Source organism: Epinephelus fuscoguttatus, linkage group LG21, assembly GCF_011397635.1.
Source record: "Epinephelus fuscoguttatus linkage group LG21, E.fuscoguttatus.final_Chr_v1".
Classification (NCBI taxonomy): domain Eukaryota; kingdom Metazoa; phylum Chordata; class Actinopteri; order Perciformes; family Serranidae; genus Epinephelus; species Epinephelus fuscoguttatus.
Window position 1 is genome coordinate 6079087 of NC_064772.1, and position 19572 is coordinate 6098658.

The 19572-nt window shown below is 38.4% G+C and overlaps 1 protein-coding gene across 1 annotated transcript in view; it reads right to left on the reverse strand.

The window, feature by feature from the left end:
• Positions 1-10929: 10929 nt before the first annotated feature.
• The window catches only part of LOC125881479 (sodium channel protein type 4 subunit alpha-like), a 353001-nt gene continuing 344358 nt past the window's right edge, over positions 10930-19572 (reverse strand). Inside the window, exons 29-32 of the mRNA XM_049564551.1 lie at positions 19356-19493; positions 19088-19192; positions 17842-18112; positions 10930-13881 (exon numbers count right to left, since the gene is read on the reverse strand). Of these exons, the coding sequence (XP_049420508.1) occupies positions 12584-13881; positions 17842-18112; positions 19088-19192; positions 19356-19493 (1812 nt within the window). The 3' untranslated portion in view covers positions 10930-12583. The remainder of the gene's footprint in view (positions 13882-17841; positions 18113-19087; positions 19193-19355; positions 19494-19572) is intronic.

The window sequence follows — 19572 nt, forward strand, 5'->3', positions numbered from 1 at the left end:
GGGTTTGAGCTCAAGGTCTGAGAAAGAATAGTATAAGTCGCATCTCCCCAAAGTTCAGATGTGTGCCTCTGTGTGAATGTCATGGTAATCACTGGTAAGTAGGGTGACCATATTTTGATTTCCAAAAAAGAGGACACTCAGCCGGCCACGACATAGCCAACTTAAATGATACTCGCAGTTTACTCAAAGATGCCTTATCATTTTAATATATTTAAAATTTATATGTATGGATAGAAAATTCAGTTATATTACAAAATAATATCTCTCAAAGACAGAAATTCAGATAGGCCCCAATAGGGGACACATACACACACTAGAGTGTGGCGATCCGAGCCCGAAGGTACCCAACAGGTCGGGCTGGGTTTGGTCAGAAATGTAGCTATAAATTGTATTCGGGCTCGGGTCAGATTTGGTCAGCTTTCAGTGAAAATGTAGTGTAAAAATAAATAAAACCCTATTGTCTGTCCTGTTTATTGCTTGGGCACTGTTATTTACGTGACAACACCTGAACATAACACACACAGACACACACTGGCTGTTTGTTTCTACCTCTCCCCTCTCTGGAAGTCTCGGACCTCCAGCCGCCCGCCTCCGCCTTGATTAAACGCTGAAAATAAAATAAAAGAGGGAGAAAGGTGTCCTATATTTTATCTTATTTTGTTTTATTTCTCCCTCTCCTCTCGCTGGAAGCGTCGGACCTCCCGCCTCCCGCTCCCGTCTCAAACACGGAGGTCTCCCTCTCCACTGAGCACGCCCGGCCTGTTAAATAGCCTGTAACCACTGTGTGACACAAACTCAGTGCTTTTGTCATTAAATAATGTCGGGCTCAGTTCGGGTTCGGACAGAAATATGCGGCCCGTGCCGCACTCTAACACACACACACACACACACACAAACACACGGAAAAGCGGACATTATCATCAGTTTATAAAAACCCCCCGGACGCCCTGGACAGGACGTGAAAAGTGGACATGTCCGGGCAAAAGAGGACGTTTGGTCAGTCTACTGGTAAGTGTAGCTAAAGATAGCTTGAAAACTTTTTTTTTTTTTAACCTAACGGTCTTCTTCCATTGCCTGTGACCGTATTTTCCCAGAGTTTTTTTTCCCAGAGTTGTGTGATGGTGTCTGTGAGATTGAGTCAAAGTAAATTACAGTGTTTGTGTTCATGGTTATAAAGGAACGTGTCACCCAGTGACACAGTGTGACTCATTGATGTGTTTTTACGGAACAGAAGAAGACAACATACAGAATATCAACTTACCCTGAAATTCAGCAGAAGGGAAATAAAGCTGAGGGGACATGAAGAGTAAAACAACCCACAAGTTTTCAGCAGCAGCTTCAATTGTCATCCTCAATCGGCTCTGACGCCGTGCACACACACACACACACACAGTCAGAGAGCATTACATCATAAGTTCGGCTTCATGACACAGGTGGGGATCAGTGTTAGTGAGCATGACGTGATGAGGCGAACTTGCATCGAGCGTGAGATGGAGGGAGGAAGCCACAGAGAGACGGATGCAGATGAGCTTGCAGAGTCGAGGTAGTGTGCAAAAGCAATCTGCCACAGGGCATAATCTTACCCAGCATGCTTTGAGACATATAGGATGCCATAAACCTGTTTGTCCATCTGAGAAAATGAGTGATTCTGATCTGTTTGTCAGTGAAAAACATTTAGCTAGGGGCCCCTTTTACATGGTATTACATGGTGGTTTTCTGTTTGGGAAGCACTGAGCATACAACTCAATAAATGAGACTTGCACGAGTTGTGTGAGAGCTTGCAAACAGATGTTTTGATATAGTTTTGCTGTTGTTAAACATGGAGCCCGTGTACTTAAATTCATCAAGAATTTTCTGTTTTTGGATTCTCTGTTCACCTTGGAGGCATGTGAGAAGAACACAATTGTAACATGAGGTGAGTAACTGATAAACACATGGTAATTTAGAGGGCACAGTATTCCTTTAAATTAAATGGTAAATGTATGGCGCCTTTCTAGTGAACTGACCACTCAAGGCACTTTTACACTACATGCCACATTCACCCATTCACACACACATTGATGGTGGTGTGGTGGTTACCATGCAAAGTGCCACCTACTACACACTTAAACATCTAGCACAGCCATCCCTTTGGGGTTCAGCATCTTGCCCAGGGATACTTTGACATGCGTCTGTGAATGAGGTATAAAAGAAAGATAAAACAGTTTGGTTCAAGTTCGCCTTTGCTTTTAGTAAAGGAAACAAGTAGAGACCTACAACCACACAGAAAGCATCAAAATAAAACCATCACAACAGATTCAGTATTAAATTTTTTTCTCGTTTATTACAGGAGGCTTTTGTTTTATATACAGAGACATGTATTTGCAAAATACTAAAAAGTATTTCAACTCAAAGTACTAAAAAGTATATATATTTTTATATATATTCATATCATGATCATTGTAATTATTATTATTGTCTCTAAAACACCAAGGTGGGGTCACTGAGGCACGGCTTTCGCCTCCTTTACACCGAGGTTTCACCGGCTTTGGCCAAGGGTTCGCAAAGCGAGAGTACCACAGAGGTTAGAGGAAAACCTTGTAACTCACTTTTAGATGATTTAGGCTATATATAGGTATACTATGTAGGAAGTTGCCCACTGTTTGTGAACAGTTTCGCCAATGCGCGCAAAAGTCAACCACAGCTTTCTGTGCTTGGTGTGTCTTCTTGCTATATTTCAGGGGTTTTTTGGAGCTTTGTCCATGATTTTCAAAGCTTCCTCTCAGCTGAAAGCTGCTTCTGGTCTTGTACCCGGTCACTATCTTTAATGTGCCCAGAAACATCCCAAACACTAAAAATAAGAAGAAAACAAGAAACCCAGGCAAAAGGCAAGTCTCTGCAGATAAGTGCACACTGACATTGGGTCACAAGAGATGATTGAGAGGGATTACTTTTGTTTTTTAGGAAAATCCTGCATAGTACACCTTTAAAAATATTGAAACAAAAAGAAGTACTCAGTGATGATGAGAAAACACTCAAATTCGGACTTTGGGGGTTTTACTATTCTGTTGTAAAAGTTAAGTTTAAGACTTTTGGAAACTCAATTCCCTGCCCCCCACCCCTTTCCTTATAATAATAATACTACATTGGATTTATATAGCGCTTTTCAGGATACTAAGTTAAATCATTGGAGTTACAAAGTTTTCACCCTGCAACTGTGACGTCTGCTCGACTTTCCAGCAGAAAACACAATGAAACTGCTTGGATCAAGAAACCTCTTATCTCCAACTTGGTGATTTATATTTTCCAACATGATTTTTGTCATAAAATCGACATTAACAATGGGAGAAATATTTCCAACTTTGGCTGGAAGAAAAGACCATTCATGAGGTGTGAGGAGGGGAAACATTCAACGTAATCTCCCCTCCACTCCTGGAAAAGGCAACTTTCTTGAGATATGAGGTTTCTGGGGGACTGATATGGAGCTGGAGACCTGGCGAAACCAGTTTGACAACCGTTGTGAAACCAGTTGCGGTGTAAACGGGGCGATGGTGGTTAAAGCAGTGAGAGGATGCCTGGAAAGAAAAAACAAATCCATGACGACGAGAAAAGTAAAAACATCATTGTTATTATCCTCGTACTGTAAATAAGATACAGCATCACTCACTGCCTGTTTACATAACTGTTGTATTGCATTTATCACACAGTTAATAGTAACAATAGTAATAATAATGAACAATGAAACTTGTTTTCTGTGCATTTCCTCCGTGTTGATTCCGTAGATGTTTGTTGTTTTGTTTTGAAGGTGACGAAGCAGCTTTTGGTTTTGAAACGGGTAAAAGAAGGCAGGAAGGAGCAGAGACTCTTAGTCCGAGTTTGTGTTTCAACAGCCCCCCCTTTCCAATCTCAGTATGGACTCTTCCAAACCCCCTGGTAGCACCACATGGACTGACCCAAAGCTCAGAGCAAACACGGTGGTTTTCCTTCAAAACAGGTTTATTTTTGCTCCAGTTTTTGTACATACAGATCTTTCCTTTTCTTGCTCAGACAAGTCGGGGGTTATTTCAAAGGTTTGTTATCAATCTGTCTTTTCCACCTCGCACAGCCAGTGGTGAGCAGTCAGAGTGAATTTCAGGTATGGAGAGCTGACGTTGGTCTTCAGGTGGACAAACTCTGAGCTTGATACCAGTTTACTGTCCTGATACTGACAGTAAATGTTTGACTGTGTTTTTGTGCTCAGTGCAAACCAGAGTCTGAGGTCCAGATTCACTAAAATTACACTGAGAGGGCAATTTTGTGCATTACATTGCTCTGCAGATGCTCTCGTAGTGATATTGTGAGACATGGATGTATAAGGAAAGCTGGATACAGTGTAGTCTGACAGTCTTGCTGCCACTTTTCACCAGTTGCCACTAGGGGTGAAAAAAAAATCAATTCTTACATGTATCTCTCTTGAAACATTATGTCTCAATACAGAAAAGTCAATATTTGTAAATTCAAAACCCAATTCTCATTATGACATTATGATCACCTGTAACAATTTTGTACCATTTGGATAGTTAAATTTAACAGACTTAAACACGTGTGTCATGTTTAACTTCTAAGTTAGGCTACGTCTTGAGTTTTCCAAGAGGAAATCCAGCCCAGTTGCCTGAAGAAAATGTTGGCATTATACGATTCTACAAACCACTGATACGTGACATTTGCACGTTTCATACTCATCTTATCAGTGATTTTAAAGTGATGTAATATATGAGCTGACTTTGTCATAAGGAAGTGGAGGGCAAGGTGGAAGGTGTGACACTTGGGTGAGGCACCTGCAAAGCTACAAACCACTGTTCAAGATCAACTAAACTAAACTGGTTGTTTTTTTAGTGACCTGTCACTGTATTTCCACCAGGGATAGTGCCCCAAAAAGCGGTTGTTTTTTAACCAAGACATTACTGTGTTTCCAGCAGGGATTGTGCCATAAATGGTGGTTGTTTTTTACCAAAACATCACTGTGTTTCCTGCCAGGATGGTGCCATGATAAGTGGTCATTTTGTACGGAGACGTAGCAGCTTTTCCACCAAGTATTGTGGCACGAAGAGCGGTTGCTACTGCCACAAAAAGTGAGTACTCTAAGCCGAAACCTCACCTTTTTTCTAACCATAACCACGTGGTTTTTGTGTCTGAACTTAAAGTTAACCACAGTGTTGCTGAAATGTAAAGAAAAGTGAAGTTTCAACATATGACATAAAGAAATAATGCATTAGCAGTTTGTAGAACCGTACAATGCCAATAATGTTTCTGGTGATTATGTTAAAAGAAAAAGAGACCCGGAGAAGAGCCACACTGTATGCAAGTAAACTTATGTTTTTATTTTAATTATGTTATTATTACTATTATATTACAAATATGCTATGTGTTAGAAGCAGCAAGAAGTCACACAGTGAGGAAAAATAAATCGTGTAGAAATAAAAAATATTCAACCATTTTGCATTGATTATCATTTTATAAACGCATCATAATCCTCTAAATTGAACCGTGAGGTGCTCAGAGATTCCCACCCCTAGTGGCTACGTACAGAACGGCAAAAAAAAAAAAAAAAAGACAAACAAACCACAAAGAAAACCCAAAACCCTCAGCCAAAAAACACGGGGCGCTATTGTTAAAGAGGCATCTGTAAAAGTGTTGACAGGACAAAATGCACTTTTTTTTCTGCAGACTTCAGTGAATCTGAACCACTTAAAAGTTAAAAATAGAGACTTGTATCAGCCAATCAGCTCTCTGTGCTGTTTGTTCCACAACGTAAGAGGAAGAGCCACAGCAGTGATGGACGGGTGGCGGTGGGAGACCACGAACCTTGTTCAATATCAAAAATCATAAGAATCATTTCATCAGTCAATCAACCAACCAATCAAACATTAAACCAATCAAAGAATCACTCAGTCTGCCAGTCAAGAAATCATAGAATCAACCAGTCCATCAATCAAGCACATTATCAGTCAACCAGTGGGAAAGCATGGCTTGGAGTGTTGGGGTTCATATGTAGCAGGCACACTCTGGGTCTATTGCTACTGAAAACAGCCCTTCAGCACAACTGCAACCTGAAATACGCCTCGCAGCAGAGTTCAGCAGTGTCTTAAGTATTTACCTAGTTTATATGGTTATCTATTCTCAATAGAATCTAGTAGAAATAGAGTCCAGACGGTGCCAGTAAAATTGTTTTTTTTTCTCTTTTTACTTTTTTAAATTAATCTAGTAAAGCGTTTAGTAAAGATCCCTCGGGTGACCACGACAACAGAGACAGAGAGAGAGGTTGTTCGAAATATTGAGATCAAAGCAGACTGAACAAACGCTGTACACACACTTTGACACTTCATCTTAATAAAAACGAGTGGTAACACTGCTTCACAGCAGCCTCATGCCGCTGTATTCACCTGTGTGTCCGTACTGATAACACCGTCAGTGCTGCACCAGGAAAACAAGATCAGAGGTCACCAAACTCTCCAGGTGTGGTTGTGCATTTTCAAACGTGACTCCACAGATTCATACAGTGAGAAAACGCTTCTGTGAAGTCAAGTGTTTCCTAAGAACTCACTTAAAAGGTATCGGCAAACCGTTATTGCTAGACGCGGTTTGTTTTTTTTGTTTGTTTCTCTGTGCAAAATGGATAAAGAGCCGTCTCGCTCGGCCTCCGCTTCTCCTCCTGGGCGCAGCTAAAGCGTGCAAAAAATAATAAATAATAATAATCATTTTTTTAAAAAACGGTCTTAGATAAGATAAAACAATCAACCAGAAAACAAAGTCAATAAATAAATAAATAAATAACATGGTGTTATGATTTGAAGAGTCTCCTTTCAAACTGGGTAATAAGATACTTTCTGCAAAATCTTAAATTTGTTACACAGTACTTTGTAAGATAAAAGGCCAAAATAATTTTGTACTTTGGATTTATCTGCACCAGAAAATTAAATGTGTCGAATCATTAAACACTCCATTTAATTTCTTATGAAGAAACTAGACTAGAAAATGATATCCAAATAAGAGTCAGAATTGAATTCCCCACATTTGACATGAAACTCTTCATATGATTTAGTGGAAAAAGGAAGCAGAAAAGCTTTTAGCATCATCATGTCAGTGTTCTGGAAAAATCTACACAGCTGCAATTATTTTTTAATAACTCCCTGGTAGATTCTATATTTTATTTTGCACAGACAAACTGTGTTTGGAGACAGACACATGCCATAATTTTTTGCACCCTCAAATCTATTCAATGTAAACGCACCATAGGAGTATTCAAAAGTTCATTCCTGTGAGTTTGATACATGTAAATGTATGGAACCTTTTGAATTTTGATATTTTTTTTAAAAATATGGTGTCATTTCCTCCAAGACACTGTGTTAGTACATATAAGTTCGACAGATAGTGCTGCACCCAAAAAGACTTGTCTTCAATGCATTACCAGTCGTCATGTATAAATTTACAATTATAAGGATTAACATTTATTTTAATGCATTGATTAACTCTGCAGCTCATTAGTTTCTGATCATATTTCATGGCTCACCTGATCTGTTTCCTTTGCTCTTTGTTATAAATGGGTTGTTTTAACCAGGCCCCCAAGAACAGCGCTGGACTTTAAAGACAAATTTTATAGTGGCCAAACAGTAAACTCACAACTCCAGAGTCCATCACATGATGCCATTGGGCCCCAAAAGACTGTTTTCCATTGACATACATTGGAAAAGAGATGTCTGTAAATCAGTGGTTAATTTTTTTTTTTAAATGTTTACCTCTGCATAATGACTTGTTTCACTATCAGGATTCGATCCACCCGGTAAGATAATATTTTGAAAATCTAGAAGAGCTGTACCAGGAAATCATTTTATTCTCTTTCAAGTTAGCAGAGCGCTAATGGAAATAGCCAGTTAGCTGGCGGAAGTGTCTATTGCACTTATTCTATGGGCCCAATGATGCAGAAACAGTGCTGATCACCTGGGTAATTTCATAACATGGAAATAGAGCTTTTTTGGCTCCACGTGCCACTGAGTAACTTTTACAGGAATGGATTGGGGCCTTTCTGCAGCGCTGTATCCAGTTCTCTTTATACATCCCTGATTTAAACACTGAGAATAAAATGCAACACATCTTCTATGTATGTAGCATCCATGTTGTCTCCACATTACAACGTACAGCTCTTAAACACTAAAGTCAAAAGAATGACTATCCAAAACATACAAATGCACTATTGGACTTGGCTGGCAGAGGACTCAACTCAAGTTTGGTTTTAATCGGTCCTTGCTTGTTCATTCAGTGCTGTTGCCACACTACACTTACAACACGGTAAGGATTCATGAACCCTCAAAGAGCCTAACAGGCTGATCCGATGCACATCGGGCACTGAAAAGAGTTGTTCAAAAAGATTTCTTTGTTAATTTTTACTCTAAACTAGTTTCCAAGCACCTGAGATTAACACAATTGAACTTTCGATATTTCCTCTCTTTGGTAAATATCAGTCCATGGTAAATATAAAGCAGAAGTTGATCATTTTATTGCAGAGCTACCAAGAGCTTTACACTTACAATATTTTATTTCACACTAAAAAAATGACTCCTGGAAGAAGTCAGGATTTCTAGTAAGTAGTACTTAACCAGTTAGCTGGCTGTGGTCACTTAGCAATGTCAGGCACAACCTTTCTCCATGACCTGGAAAGTTGGACCAACAGGCATCAATGTTTTCTAGGTGGTAAAAGAAGCGGCATGTGTCTGAGGCCTTTGTCGTCGTGAGTATAGGTTAATTTACAGATATTTTCCTGAAAAAGTATTCAGTCAAAGCAAATTTTAGACTAGAATTATGAATTAGAATTATGGGAAAGTTGCTCCATTTTGAAAGAGAACAAATGAGTCATTTAGCAAACTGTTCAGTCCTTAACGAAAATTCATCTTGATTCCCGATCTGCAACATCCTACTTGTTTTTTGCATCATTTTGAAACTGCAGAGAAACAATCTGACTGATAAGCTGAATGTTTACAGCAGTGGACCAACCTGCTGTCTGATAATCTGCTGCAGTGAAACAGTTTTGTATTTTTTAAAGATGAGGTTTTTCCAGGACACTGAGTACAAATCAAATGCGGCATGAGCTTTCCATGAAACTAAACAGGTTGAAATCCTGATGCTAATGTGCTGAGTTGATTGTCACACTCCAGTCAGGGCTGGTTGATGCCTCAAAGATCTTAAGCCCATTTAGACTCGAGACTTTGGTTTAAGATCTTGAGCCAAACTCAGACCAGACGGATTTATAATGACAGCGGGTGATTTGTCAAAAAAGTTGGCATTGAATAGTTTGTGCAGCGACATTAAATCCCCTGATAGAAAAACAACTTTATAGATGGCTTTAAAAACAAATTAGTGAAAGTGAATTCTGCATGAATTAATTTTTTTTTTGATCAGTTGGTAAAATGCAACGACTGATGGTTTGTTGCACACTTTTAATGAGTTTCTAAATTAACCTGAGATGTTATGTACAGAAGCCCTGGGTGGAAAACGAAAAAAAAAAATTGTGCTCCCATTTTCTAGGTATGATCTAAATTGTTTTCTGCTCTGTTTTTATGACTGAAGAACAGGTGGAAATTCAGAATAATCTGTCTTAGTTCCTTTTTAAAAAAAAAAAAAAAAAAAAAAATCTGTGTATGGTTTTAAATGGTTTTGGCTGAATCATTTTTATAAGTTAGTTTCTTCCCATATGTGAAAACAGGCAGAAAAAAGTGTTTGTTGTTGTGATACTCATTTCACCCACAAGTCTGAAGTGCACCATGTTTTAAATCAGACTAAAAGTATTTGTGTTTTTTTCAAGGCGAGGTTTAATTTTCAGATGCAGATGAAAAAGTAATCTAGAAAAATTATCACGGCAAAATCTTTTTTTCCACCTGTCTTGAACACAGGAGAAAAAATGATTTATATCAGACAGAGAAAATCAATCACCATTTCTTTTCTCACTTGCATCTCAGGCCTTCTGTTATGATGTGAACGCTGTTTCAAAAATACATTTGTGATTATTATTATTTTTTGGCAAAGCTAAACTAAATTCTTTCGAATTTTGAGAGTAAAGACGGAGTAAATCCACTTGATACTATTGACAACATTATCAGAAAGACTTATTCTTGCCCATCAAAACAAGTTTTTACCCAGATTATCCTTCAAAAAGAAAAAAATCATCTTTAAAAAAAATCATCTGTGAAACAGGTGAGAAAAAATGTTTTGCCACAAGATTTTTTCAAAGTTACCTCTTTTCCATCTGTAAAATTGGTGAAAAAAAGGTTTTGCCAGGTAATTTTTATTTCAGAATCATGTTTCTACATGTCTGTCATTGTAATACTCTGCTGCACTACCCCATGTTCTAAAAAAGACTAAAAGCATTCATGTTTTTTTACGGGTGAGTTTTTATATCTCCTTGCAGATGAAAAACAAAGGTAACTTGGAAAACTTATCCTGGCAAAAAAAATTTCCACTGAGGTCAAAGAAAAAAAAACCAATTTATATCACCAGATTTTTTTTTGTCACTTGCCTCTTGGGGCTTCCGTAGTTATGATATAAACTTTATTTTCTCCATAAATAGATTTGTATTTCATTCATGAATCCATTTTACATAACTGCTTATCCTGTTAGTGGTTGCAGGGGGGCTGAAGCCTATCCCAGCTGACAATGGGCGAGAGGCGAGGTTCACCCTGGACACGTCACCAGCCGATCACAGGGATGTGTATTTATTTAAGCTTAATTAATTTATCTCAAACTTTGAGTAAAGATAGTAAGAATCTAACTTTGACGACACTTTATTCTTACCAAATCCAAAAAATCTGTGAAACAGGTGGGAAAACAAAAAAGTTCTGCCAGGATAATTTTCTAAGTAATTTTTTTTTTTTTTTTTTTAAAGTATTATTGAAATGCACGTTTTTATTAAGTACTGAGCATACAACTGGATAAATTAGGCTTGGATTATATCGTACGAGTTGTGTGAGAATTTGTAAATTTATGGTTTGATATAGTTTTGCTGTTGTTAAACATGTTCCCTGTTTATGTCAATTAATCCACAATTTTCTCTTTAGGAATTCAATGTAACTAAATGATAGACAAACAGTGTTTTACGTGTAAAGTATCTTTTTAAGTCATAAACACAGGAGAGAAACAATTTAGATCAGACATAGAAATGGATCACCATATTTTTTTCTGTCTTGCCTCTCGGGGCTTCTGTAGTTATGATATGAATCTTGTTCCATAAATAGACTTGTACATCTTTTGAGCAAAGTTTAATTAAATTGTTTGGAATTTTGAGTGAAGACAATATGAATAAACTTAAGTTTAATTCGATTTAACTAAACTTTTGACATCATATTGAAGCACTTTATTCTTGCCACTAACCTTTGATTTCTTCCTCATGCAGTGCAGCAATGCAGCAGGAATATAAATCTGTTCCAGTTTGTCGGTGAAGTTCCAGAAGGACTTTTAGACAAATCACCCACCAGCGTAAAAACTGACAGTGATGAGGATGTTCACCACCGGGGCAAAACACATGTTGGAAGAGTCTGGGACTGTGTAGAAAATCTCTTTGTGCACTTGGATTAGATTTTTTTTTTTTTTTGGTGTTATCTCAAAGGTTTTCAGAGAAAAAATAGAAACATCCCTGTCCCCTTTTTCAATGTGTCTTTGCCCAGGTGCAGTAAAGTGACAGCACATGTAAACTTAAAGGTGCAAAAACTGCCAACAAAAACAGATGAAGTTGCTTTTCAGGGTTTTTTTTTTTTTTCCTGACCGCACCCTCTTCTTTCATCTATTACAACATGGTAGTTCAGCCACTTTCTCATAGCTAGTGCCACTCCAAAGTCAAAAGAGAGAGACTGCTTATTTTTTTTCTTCAACTTACTCTAAAAAATATAAAAAATAGTAATAATCGTACCGCTATTAAAAGACTGGTAACATCAACAAAGTTATACTTTTACTACGAAAACATGTTTTAAATCACGTTGTCATTATTTTTCCTCCTCTCTCCAGTCTCAGTCAGTCGGAAAGCCGTCGACTGTCAAGAAACACCACTAGGAACACCGTCACTCTTACAGCCAGGCGTACTCTGAGAATATTGATCAACTGTGGGAGGGCGCAAACCCCCTAGGCCAATAAATGATGGATACATCTGATATAGTTGTTTTGACCCCTCTGACCCCCTGTAGCTGAGGTCAAAAGTCAGTCAGTGTTCCGAACCCTCGGCTCCGGTCGACATGAGAGACCCAAGAGGTCACAGGGATCTTCTGTCTTTTACTCCAGCAAAGGCAGAGTTGACTTGACAGACGGGGTTTCCCTCTCTGTCTTTGCAGTTTTTCTGCTTCCCTTTAAGAAACTCTGAAAACAAGTTGAGTCCAGGAATCTCCACGGGGAACAGGAAATAACATTAAAGGTAGTAAATATTCCACTTTGTTTGCTCCTTCACTTGACTCCTCCTGCAGTTCCTTGCTCATAGCTTCTCTCTGCCGCCTCCTCAGCGTTCCTCAGCTATGGTACATTCAGTAAACAAAACAACAAACCCAAATCGAGGACATCCTCATTTGTTAGATTTTTTGCTTTTTGGTTCCTGCTATGGTACAGCTTCCTGCTGTATGTCAGTGTCAACCAACGACGATGATTGTTCACTGGGTTCACTGCCCGCGGTGTCAGCAGCTATTGTTTCTGTCTTGGCGGCAAGCGGGTGAAAGGTCTCTGATGTGGCTCGTGTCACGCTGTCGTACGATGGTGGGGATGAGGTGGAGGAAATTGTCTCAGAGCGCTCCATCCCTAACAAACTCGAGCCATAGTTCTCCCTCATCATGGCGGCAATAAGCCCTTCTTTCTCAGGTGCATCTTCCCCGAAAATTCCCTCTTCACCTTCATCTCCTGCGTGCCGAGGTGTGGTGATCTGGCGGTACAGGTAGGAGGCAGCCTTCATCTGCCGCCTCACCAGGTGTCTGCGGTAGCATCTCTGGATCACTGTGGCGGAGACTTCTTCCTGTTTACGCCTCAGAGTCGTTGTGATCGGCTCATAGGAGATCTTGGACGGGTTGGCCATCATGAACTTCTCTTCCATCTGCTGCTTGAGGGCGTCCATCTCGCCTGACTCGCCCAGGACACGCTTTGTGAAGGCAAAGAGAATGTCCAGGCAGTGGATCTTGTCCCCACTGACCATGGGCAGGTCCATAGAGATCAGCTTGATCTTATTAGGCTTGCTGATGCGCAACGGCTCTGACAGCGAGTCGGCAAAGTCGGACAGCTTGGCATACTCGATGAACTGTGTGGCCTCAGGGTCGAACTTCTCCCAAACTTCATAGAACATTTCAAAGTCGTCCTCACTCAGCGGCTCAGTGCTCTCCTCCGTGGCCACGCTGAAGTTCTCCAGGATGATGGCGATGTACATGTTCACCACGATGAGGAAGGAGATGATGATGTAGGTGACAAAGAAGGTGATGCCCACCGACGGGTTCCCACAGTTTCCTCTGACGGTGGTGCCAGTGTGGGGGATGTTGGGGTTGCACTCCTCAGGGGAGTTGTTGAGGATGGGGCTAAGCAGACTGTCCCAGCCGGCAGATGTGGTGATCTGGAACAAGCAGATCATGCTGTTCCCAAATGTCTCAAAGTTGAACATGTCATCAATGCCTGCCTGCCGTTTCACGTAAGCGAAATTAGCCATGCCAAAGATTGCGTAGATGAACATGACCAGGAAGAGGAGGAGCCCGATGTTGAACAGAGCAGGAAGGGACATCATGAGGGCAAACAATAACGTCCGGATGCCCTTAGCCCCTCTGATGAGACGCAGAATCCTTCCGATACGAGCCAGTCGAATCACTCGGAACAGCGTTGGCGAAACAAAGTACTTCTCAATGATGTCAGCAAGCACAATACCTGGAAAACATAAGAAAAAAATGTAAATAATGTATACTTGTAAACAAATCAACCAGTCAGTAACAGACATTTGTGACACTGGGTGCTTTTGTAAACAGTCACTCTGAGTATTGCAGCACAGTTTACCATTTTCGGAACACCAGTGGCAGAGGCTCTGGGCACTCTGTCTGAGGAGACGAAGCAGCAGAGCTCCAAGTGCAATGAAAATAAAATTTAAGCGTTTGTTAATTCCTATAGAAATATAGAAATTAGCAGTAACCCAACCCGATTGAAGCATAGGGGAATGTTGAGTAATTATAGCCCGTCACGGCCTGAACTTGGCAGACTGGAGACCCAATCTAGAGAGAGCAAATAAAAGAATTTTTGAATTTTAACAGCCATTGAATACTTAACTGGAGATTGTTTTTCGCACAATCCTGTTTAAATAGATCTGAAACTAGAATTACTGCCTCACATATGCGTGCCCCTACAGTTTCTCTTAGTTTACATCCATGTCTGTGAAAACATGGATGCTTCACACATAGAAGATCTATACAGTCAGCACAGATTCAAGATTAGAGTCACCAATTCAGTATCTGACCAAATGTCTTCCCTTCTGTTCCTGAGATATGATGTTGATGGGCAGAAATGTTTTTGTAGAACATTATGATATCACAGTAAAATTGACCTCTGACCTTTTGGATCTAAAATATCATCAATTCATTATTGTAGCCTGTTAGACATCCATATGAAATATTGTTATTATTAGCATAAGAATTCTTGAGCTATGGCTAAAAACAAAGTCACAGTGACCTTGACCTTGAACCACTGACCGCCAAAATCTATTCAGTTTATTCTTATTATGTTATTCTTATTCTTATTCTTATTATTCTTATATTCTTATCTATTCTTATTTGAGTCAAGTCTGAAGAAATGTCTTTCAGGTGTACTGCAGGTAATGTGTTCACAAGAATAAGACATACACAAGGTCACAGTGACCTTGACTTTCAACCACCAAAATCGAATCAGTTCATTATTCAATCCAAGTAAACATCCGTACCAAATTTGAAAAAATTCCCTCCTGGTGTTCTTGAGATATGGTGTTCACTGGAATGACACACGCAAGGTCACAGTGATCTTGACCTTTGACCTGCAACCACCAAAATCTAATCAGTTCATCGTCCAAGGGGATGTCTGTTATACATTTGAAGAAATTCCCTTAAAGGGTTTGTGAGATATCGCATTCACTTGAATAGGACAGACAACCTGAAAACATATTGCCTCTGGTTACTGCTATTGCTGGCATGGTGGCATAATGAAAACCATAATAGCTGAGCATTCATTCTTTTTGCAGCAGAAAGCTGAGGCTTCTGTCAGTGGATGCTTGTAATGACTGTAATGCGCTACCGAGCATGTGTTGCAAAAATTCATCATGGAGCCAAAAAAAATGAATGATGGATGTTTTTCAAACCCTTTGACTCTAAAAATTAGCATGTTTAAAAGTCATTTATGGTTTACAAAACCTTTACGATTAATATGTTTTGTGTTTTTATTTTGTAAAATCTGATGAAAAAAATAAGATTTTTGTATTTTTTTAAATGACAGTTTTCAACAATTGTATTAATTATTATGGTTTATTGACCTTCATAACCTTTTATCTCAGTTTGTACAGATTTTAGGGATATAAAACACTTAAAGATACTCCAAGAAATTACATAACACAATTTGAATACCAGTATATTTATTTTCAGTGTTCACAAAGTTAGATCCAAAAATGTAAGTTATAGAATAAAAAAAATCAGGTTGGTTTAATTTGATTGGTTAAATCAAGATTAAATAATTAAGAAAAAAATTCAAGCTGAAAAAAAAATCAGCAATAGAATTTGACATATGTTCTATTTAAAAAATTTCAACTTCATTTTTTTAATCTATTTGTGAACACTAGAACTATATATACATATATATGTATATATGTATATATATATATATATATATATATATATATATATATATATATATATATATATATATATATATATTTAAATTAAGCTTTTGAAATATAAGTTTTTGACTTCAAATAAGTTAATCCTGAACAAATAAATTCAGAATCGTGGTTTTTAAAGTAAAGATTTTCAGTGCTATGAATGTAGTGGTTTTTAATTTCAATATGAAGAATTCCGTGGCTGTTAAAATTCAAATACTTTTGGTCTTTTATTTGCTTCCACACCAGTAAGGTTCAGGTAGAGAATCAAAGCTCTCGATAGATTCTTGGTCCAATCTTATCAATGAATTTGCAATTGTTGTTGTGTTTCAATGGGAAATCAGCTGCTACACTGGATACTTAAATGTTTCTGACATCACAATAATAATTATTAACATGCTGTGATCTTTTGCTGAGAACAAGTCATCCTGCAGGACTGGTGTCATCTGCAGAGACACCAACACAGGAGGAACATCTGCTGGATTATATCATCTAAAATCGATAAGTGGAAGACTATTAGTTGACCAAGATTTCCTCCTTTTTGAGGACATTCCTGTGAGTTACATCATCTAAAAGCTCTCTGTTTGGATACCTCAGTCTTTATGTGGCAGGTCTGCTGTGATTACAACTTGAGTAATTGGTTCTGGAGGGCTGAGCTGTCTTTCCCCTGTAACAGCAAGTCAAACACTGTAATTCATCCGTCTTTTCCTTGTTATCCAGGATGATAAACTCAGAGAGAAGCTGGCCTGTCATCACCAGACCAGACCCCCACACACCTCTATCTTTCATCCGTCTCCTGCTGCTGAGTTATGGGTGATGGAAGGACTGAACAGGGGGGAGTCGAGAGGGAATCACCATCACATCGTACATCAGCTCCACAATCCCCCCAATCCTGACTTCACCCCCCCCCCCCCCCCCTCCCACACACACACACACACAGCTGATGTAACAGGTCAATCATGTTTGATTTCTCTCCAGGGACCGCCCTCTGGCAGCTCTGATTGCTGCTGTTACCTTCACCTCCCCCAGGCAGCCTCGTCCGGAGCGTGCACACAACACACATCCACACATGTGCACACACACTTAATTACACACACATACACAATCTTGTCACAACACTGATAGCTAAATTACCTGCTTAGGTTGGTTTGTGCTGCCTCTGTAGACTCTTCTGTCACATGTGTGTGTGTGTGTGTGTGTGTGTGTGTGTGTTTGTGTGTGTGTGTGTGTGATAGTGTATATGACCATACAGGACCTTGGTGCAGGGTAAACATCAAGGCCAGGATCGTCACTTTGTTGGCAGATAATTGTCAGGCAGACATTACATCAGACACACACACACACACACACACACACACACACATATATACAGTGGTGGGGGAAGTATTGAGAGCCTTTACTTCAATGATTGTTTGGTTTTAAAAATGGCAAAAATAGTGAAAAAAATGTACTGAATGTATGATTACGAGTGAAAAACAAGTCAGCATAGACAGAAATTTCTATTGAGAACCTTACAGGGTATAAAAACACTTCTAGAAAACCTACGTTAATAAGAAAGAATGTTTGTTTGTCCCTTACGACAACATAGGAGACATTTCTTTATCATTTATAACAGTCTATGATGACAACAAGGGGTTAAAAATTCCTCTGTTCCTCTGCTAGTTAGTTTTGTTCTTTTGACACATTTCCTGCCTGGGCTGGCTGATCACAAAAAACACCATATGTACCATAAAACATGTGCTGTGGTACACATAGCAAATCATTTCATAGTTCATATTTGTTTCCTGGAAACCAGCAAAGGTGCATGTTGTTTGAAAATATTCTCATGTTTAAAAAAAGTTCATTTAATCACTTTTAGTAATTTATTTTTACTCCATCTTTAATTTTACCTAAATCTTTATAAACTTGAAATGGTTGTGCGAATCCTTTGTGAAACATTCAAATTGCCAGCTGGATAATGAAATTTTCACTGTGACCCACTGGGACGTGTTTGAACTCACCGACGATGGAGAGAATGACCACCACAAAGTCAAAGATGTTCCAGCCGACGGTGAAGAAGTAGCAGCGCAGCGCAATGATCTTGATGAGGCACTCTATGGTGAAGACGATGATGAAGGCCAGGTTGATGTTGTTCAGGATGTACTCCATTTGAGGTGACTGCTCGTCCGTCTCCACCATCATGGTGATCATGTTAAGGAGGATCAGCACCATAATGATGATGTCGAATACCTGCTTTCCCACCAAGTCGAAGAAGAAGCCCTGCAGAGAGTTCTGGAGAGAGAGAGAGATGATCCATTTGGTTCTAGTATTAATCAACATTTAGCTCATGCGTGTTTTTTTGTTTTGTTTTGTTTTTTACCATTTTTTCCCCTCGTTAAAGTATTTTTTTTTTTTTTTTTCCTTATCCGCTGTGAGGGTTCTAAGGACAGAGGGATGTCGTATGCTGTAAAGCCCTCTGAGGCAAATTGTGATTTGAGATATTGGGCTTTATAAATAAAATTGAATTGAATTGAATTTTGTGTTATGAATGCTTTCGTATACTTTCTTTTGGAACAATGTTGCTGTTCCTAGGGAGGACAAAAAAAGACTTACATATAAATAGAAAAATAAATAAATAAATAAGTACCAAAGTAAATATAGAAAAGAAATACAGGAATAAACACTTAAAACAAAACAAAAATAAATAAATAAATAAATATAGAAATAAATAAATATAGGGATTAATAAATACATTCCAAACTAAATAAATAAATACCAAAATATTTAGATAAATAAAAAGAATAAACATGTGGAAATATATATGGAAATAAATCAATATAAATAAATGTAGTTGAACAAAATGACCAAATGAATGCTACAGAAATGTACATTACACATTATCCTACTGAGTCAACACTAATATCACCACGACTTTACGGCTGTTAATAACCTGTTTAATGTGTTTTGTGTGCAATATGTCTTTGATATTTACATTTAACTGTTTGTTTAATTATTCATTATTAATTTTAATAATTTCATTGTACTTTGAAATTTCTCTGTAAAAGCTTTTTGGTCAATTAAAATGTGCTCTATTCATAAGTCATCTTGATTTGACTTGACATTTTTGATAACAAGGCTGGTATAATCAAAACTGAAAAGACTTTAAATTGAAATTTGAATATGTATATATATTACATTTCAGTTCATAGTTTTTGGCCATGATTGGATGTATCAGTGTTTAAATGCCGAGGTGTGTTGTGTTGGTACCAGAGGTCTGGGGATCGGTTTCTGAGGTTTCTTGGAGCCCAGTTTCTTCATGGCATTGTAGTATTTCTTCTGCTCCTCTGTCATGAAGATGTCCTGTCCTCCTAAGTAAACAAACAACAACAACTTTGTTATTTTCACGGCAACATGTTTCCTCACAACATTTCAAACTCAAATAATAAACAAACAAACAAATAAATAATTAGATATAATGTGTTCCTATTTTCTTTTGCATTTATTTGTATTTATTTGTTTTTGCTATGCTACTTATCTTCCGTTTCTGCTGGTTGAAGTTATCGATGATGACACCAATGAAGAGATTGAGGGTGAAGAAGGAGCCAAAGATGATGAAGATGACGAAGTACAGGTACATGTACAGATTGATCTCCTTAATAGGCTGCTCCTCAACCTGACAAGAACACACACACATCATTTCAAAAAAGAGGAATACACATCCTGTTCTACCTTATTGTATTATTTCTTCTTCA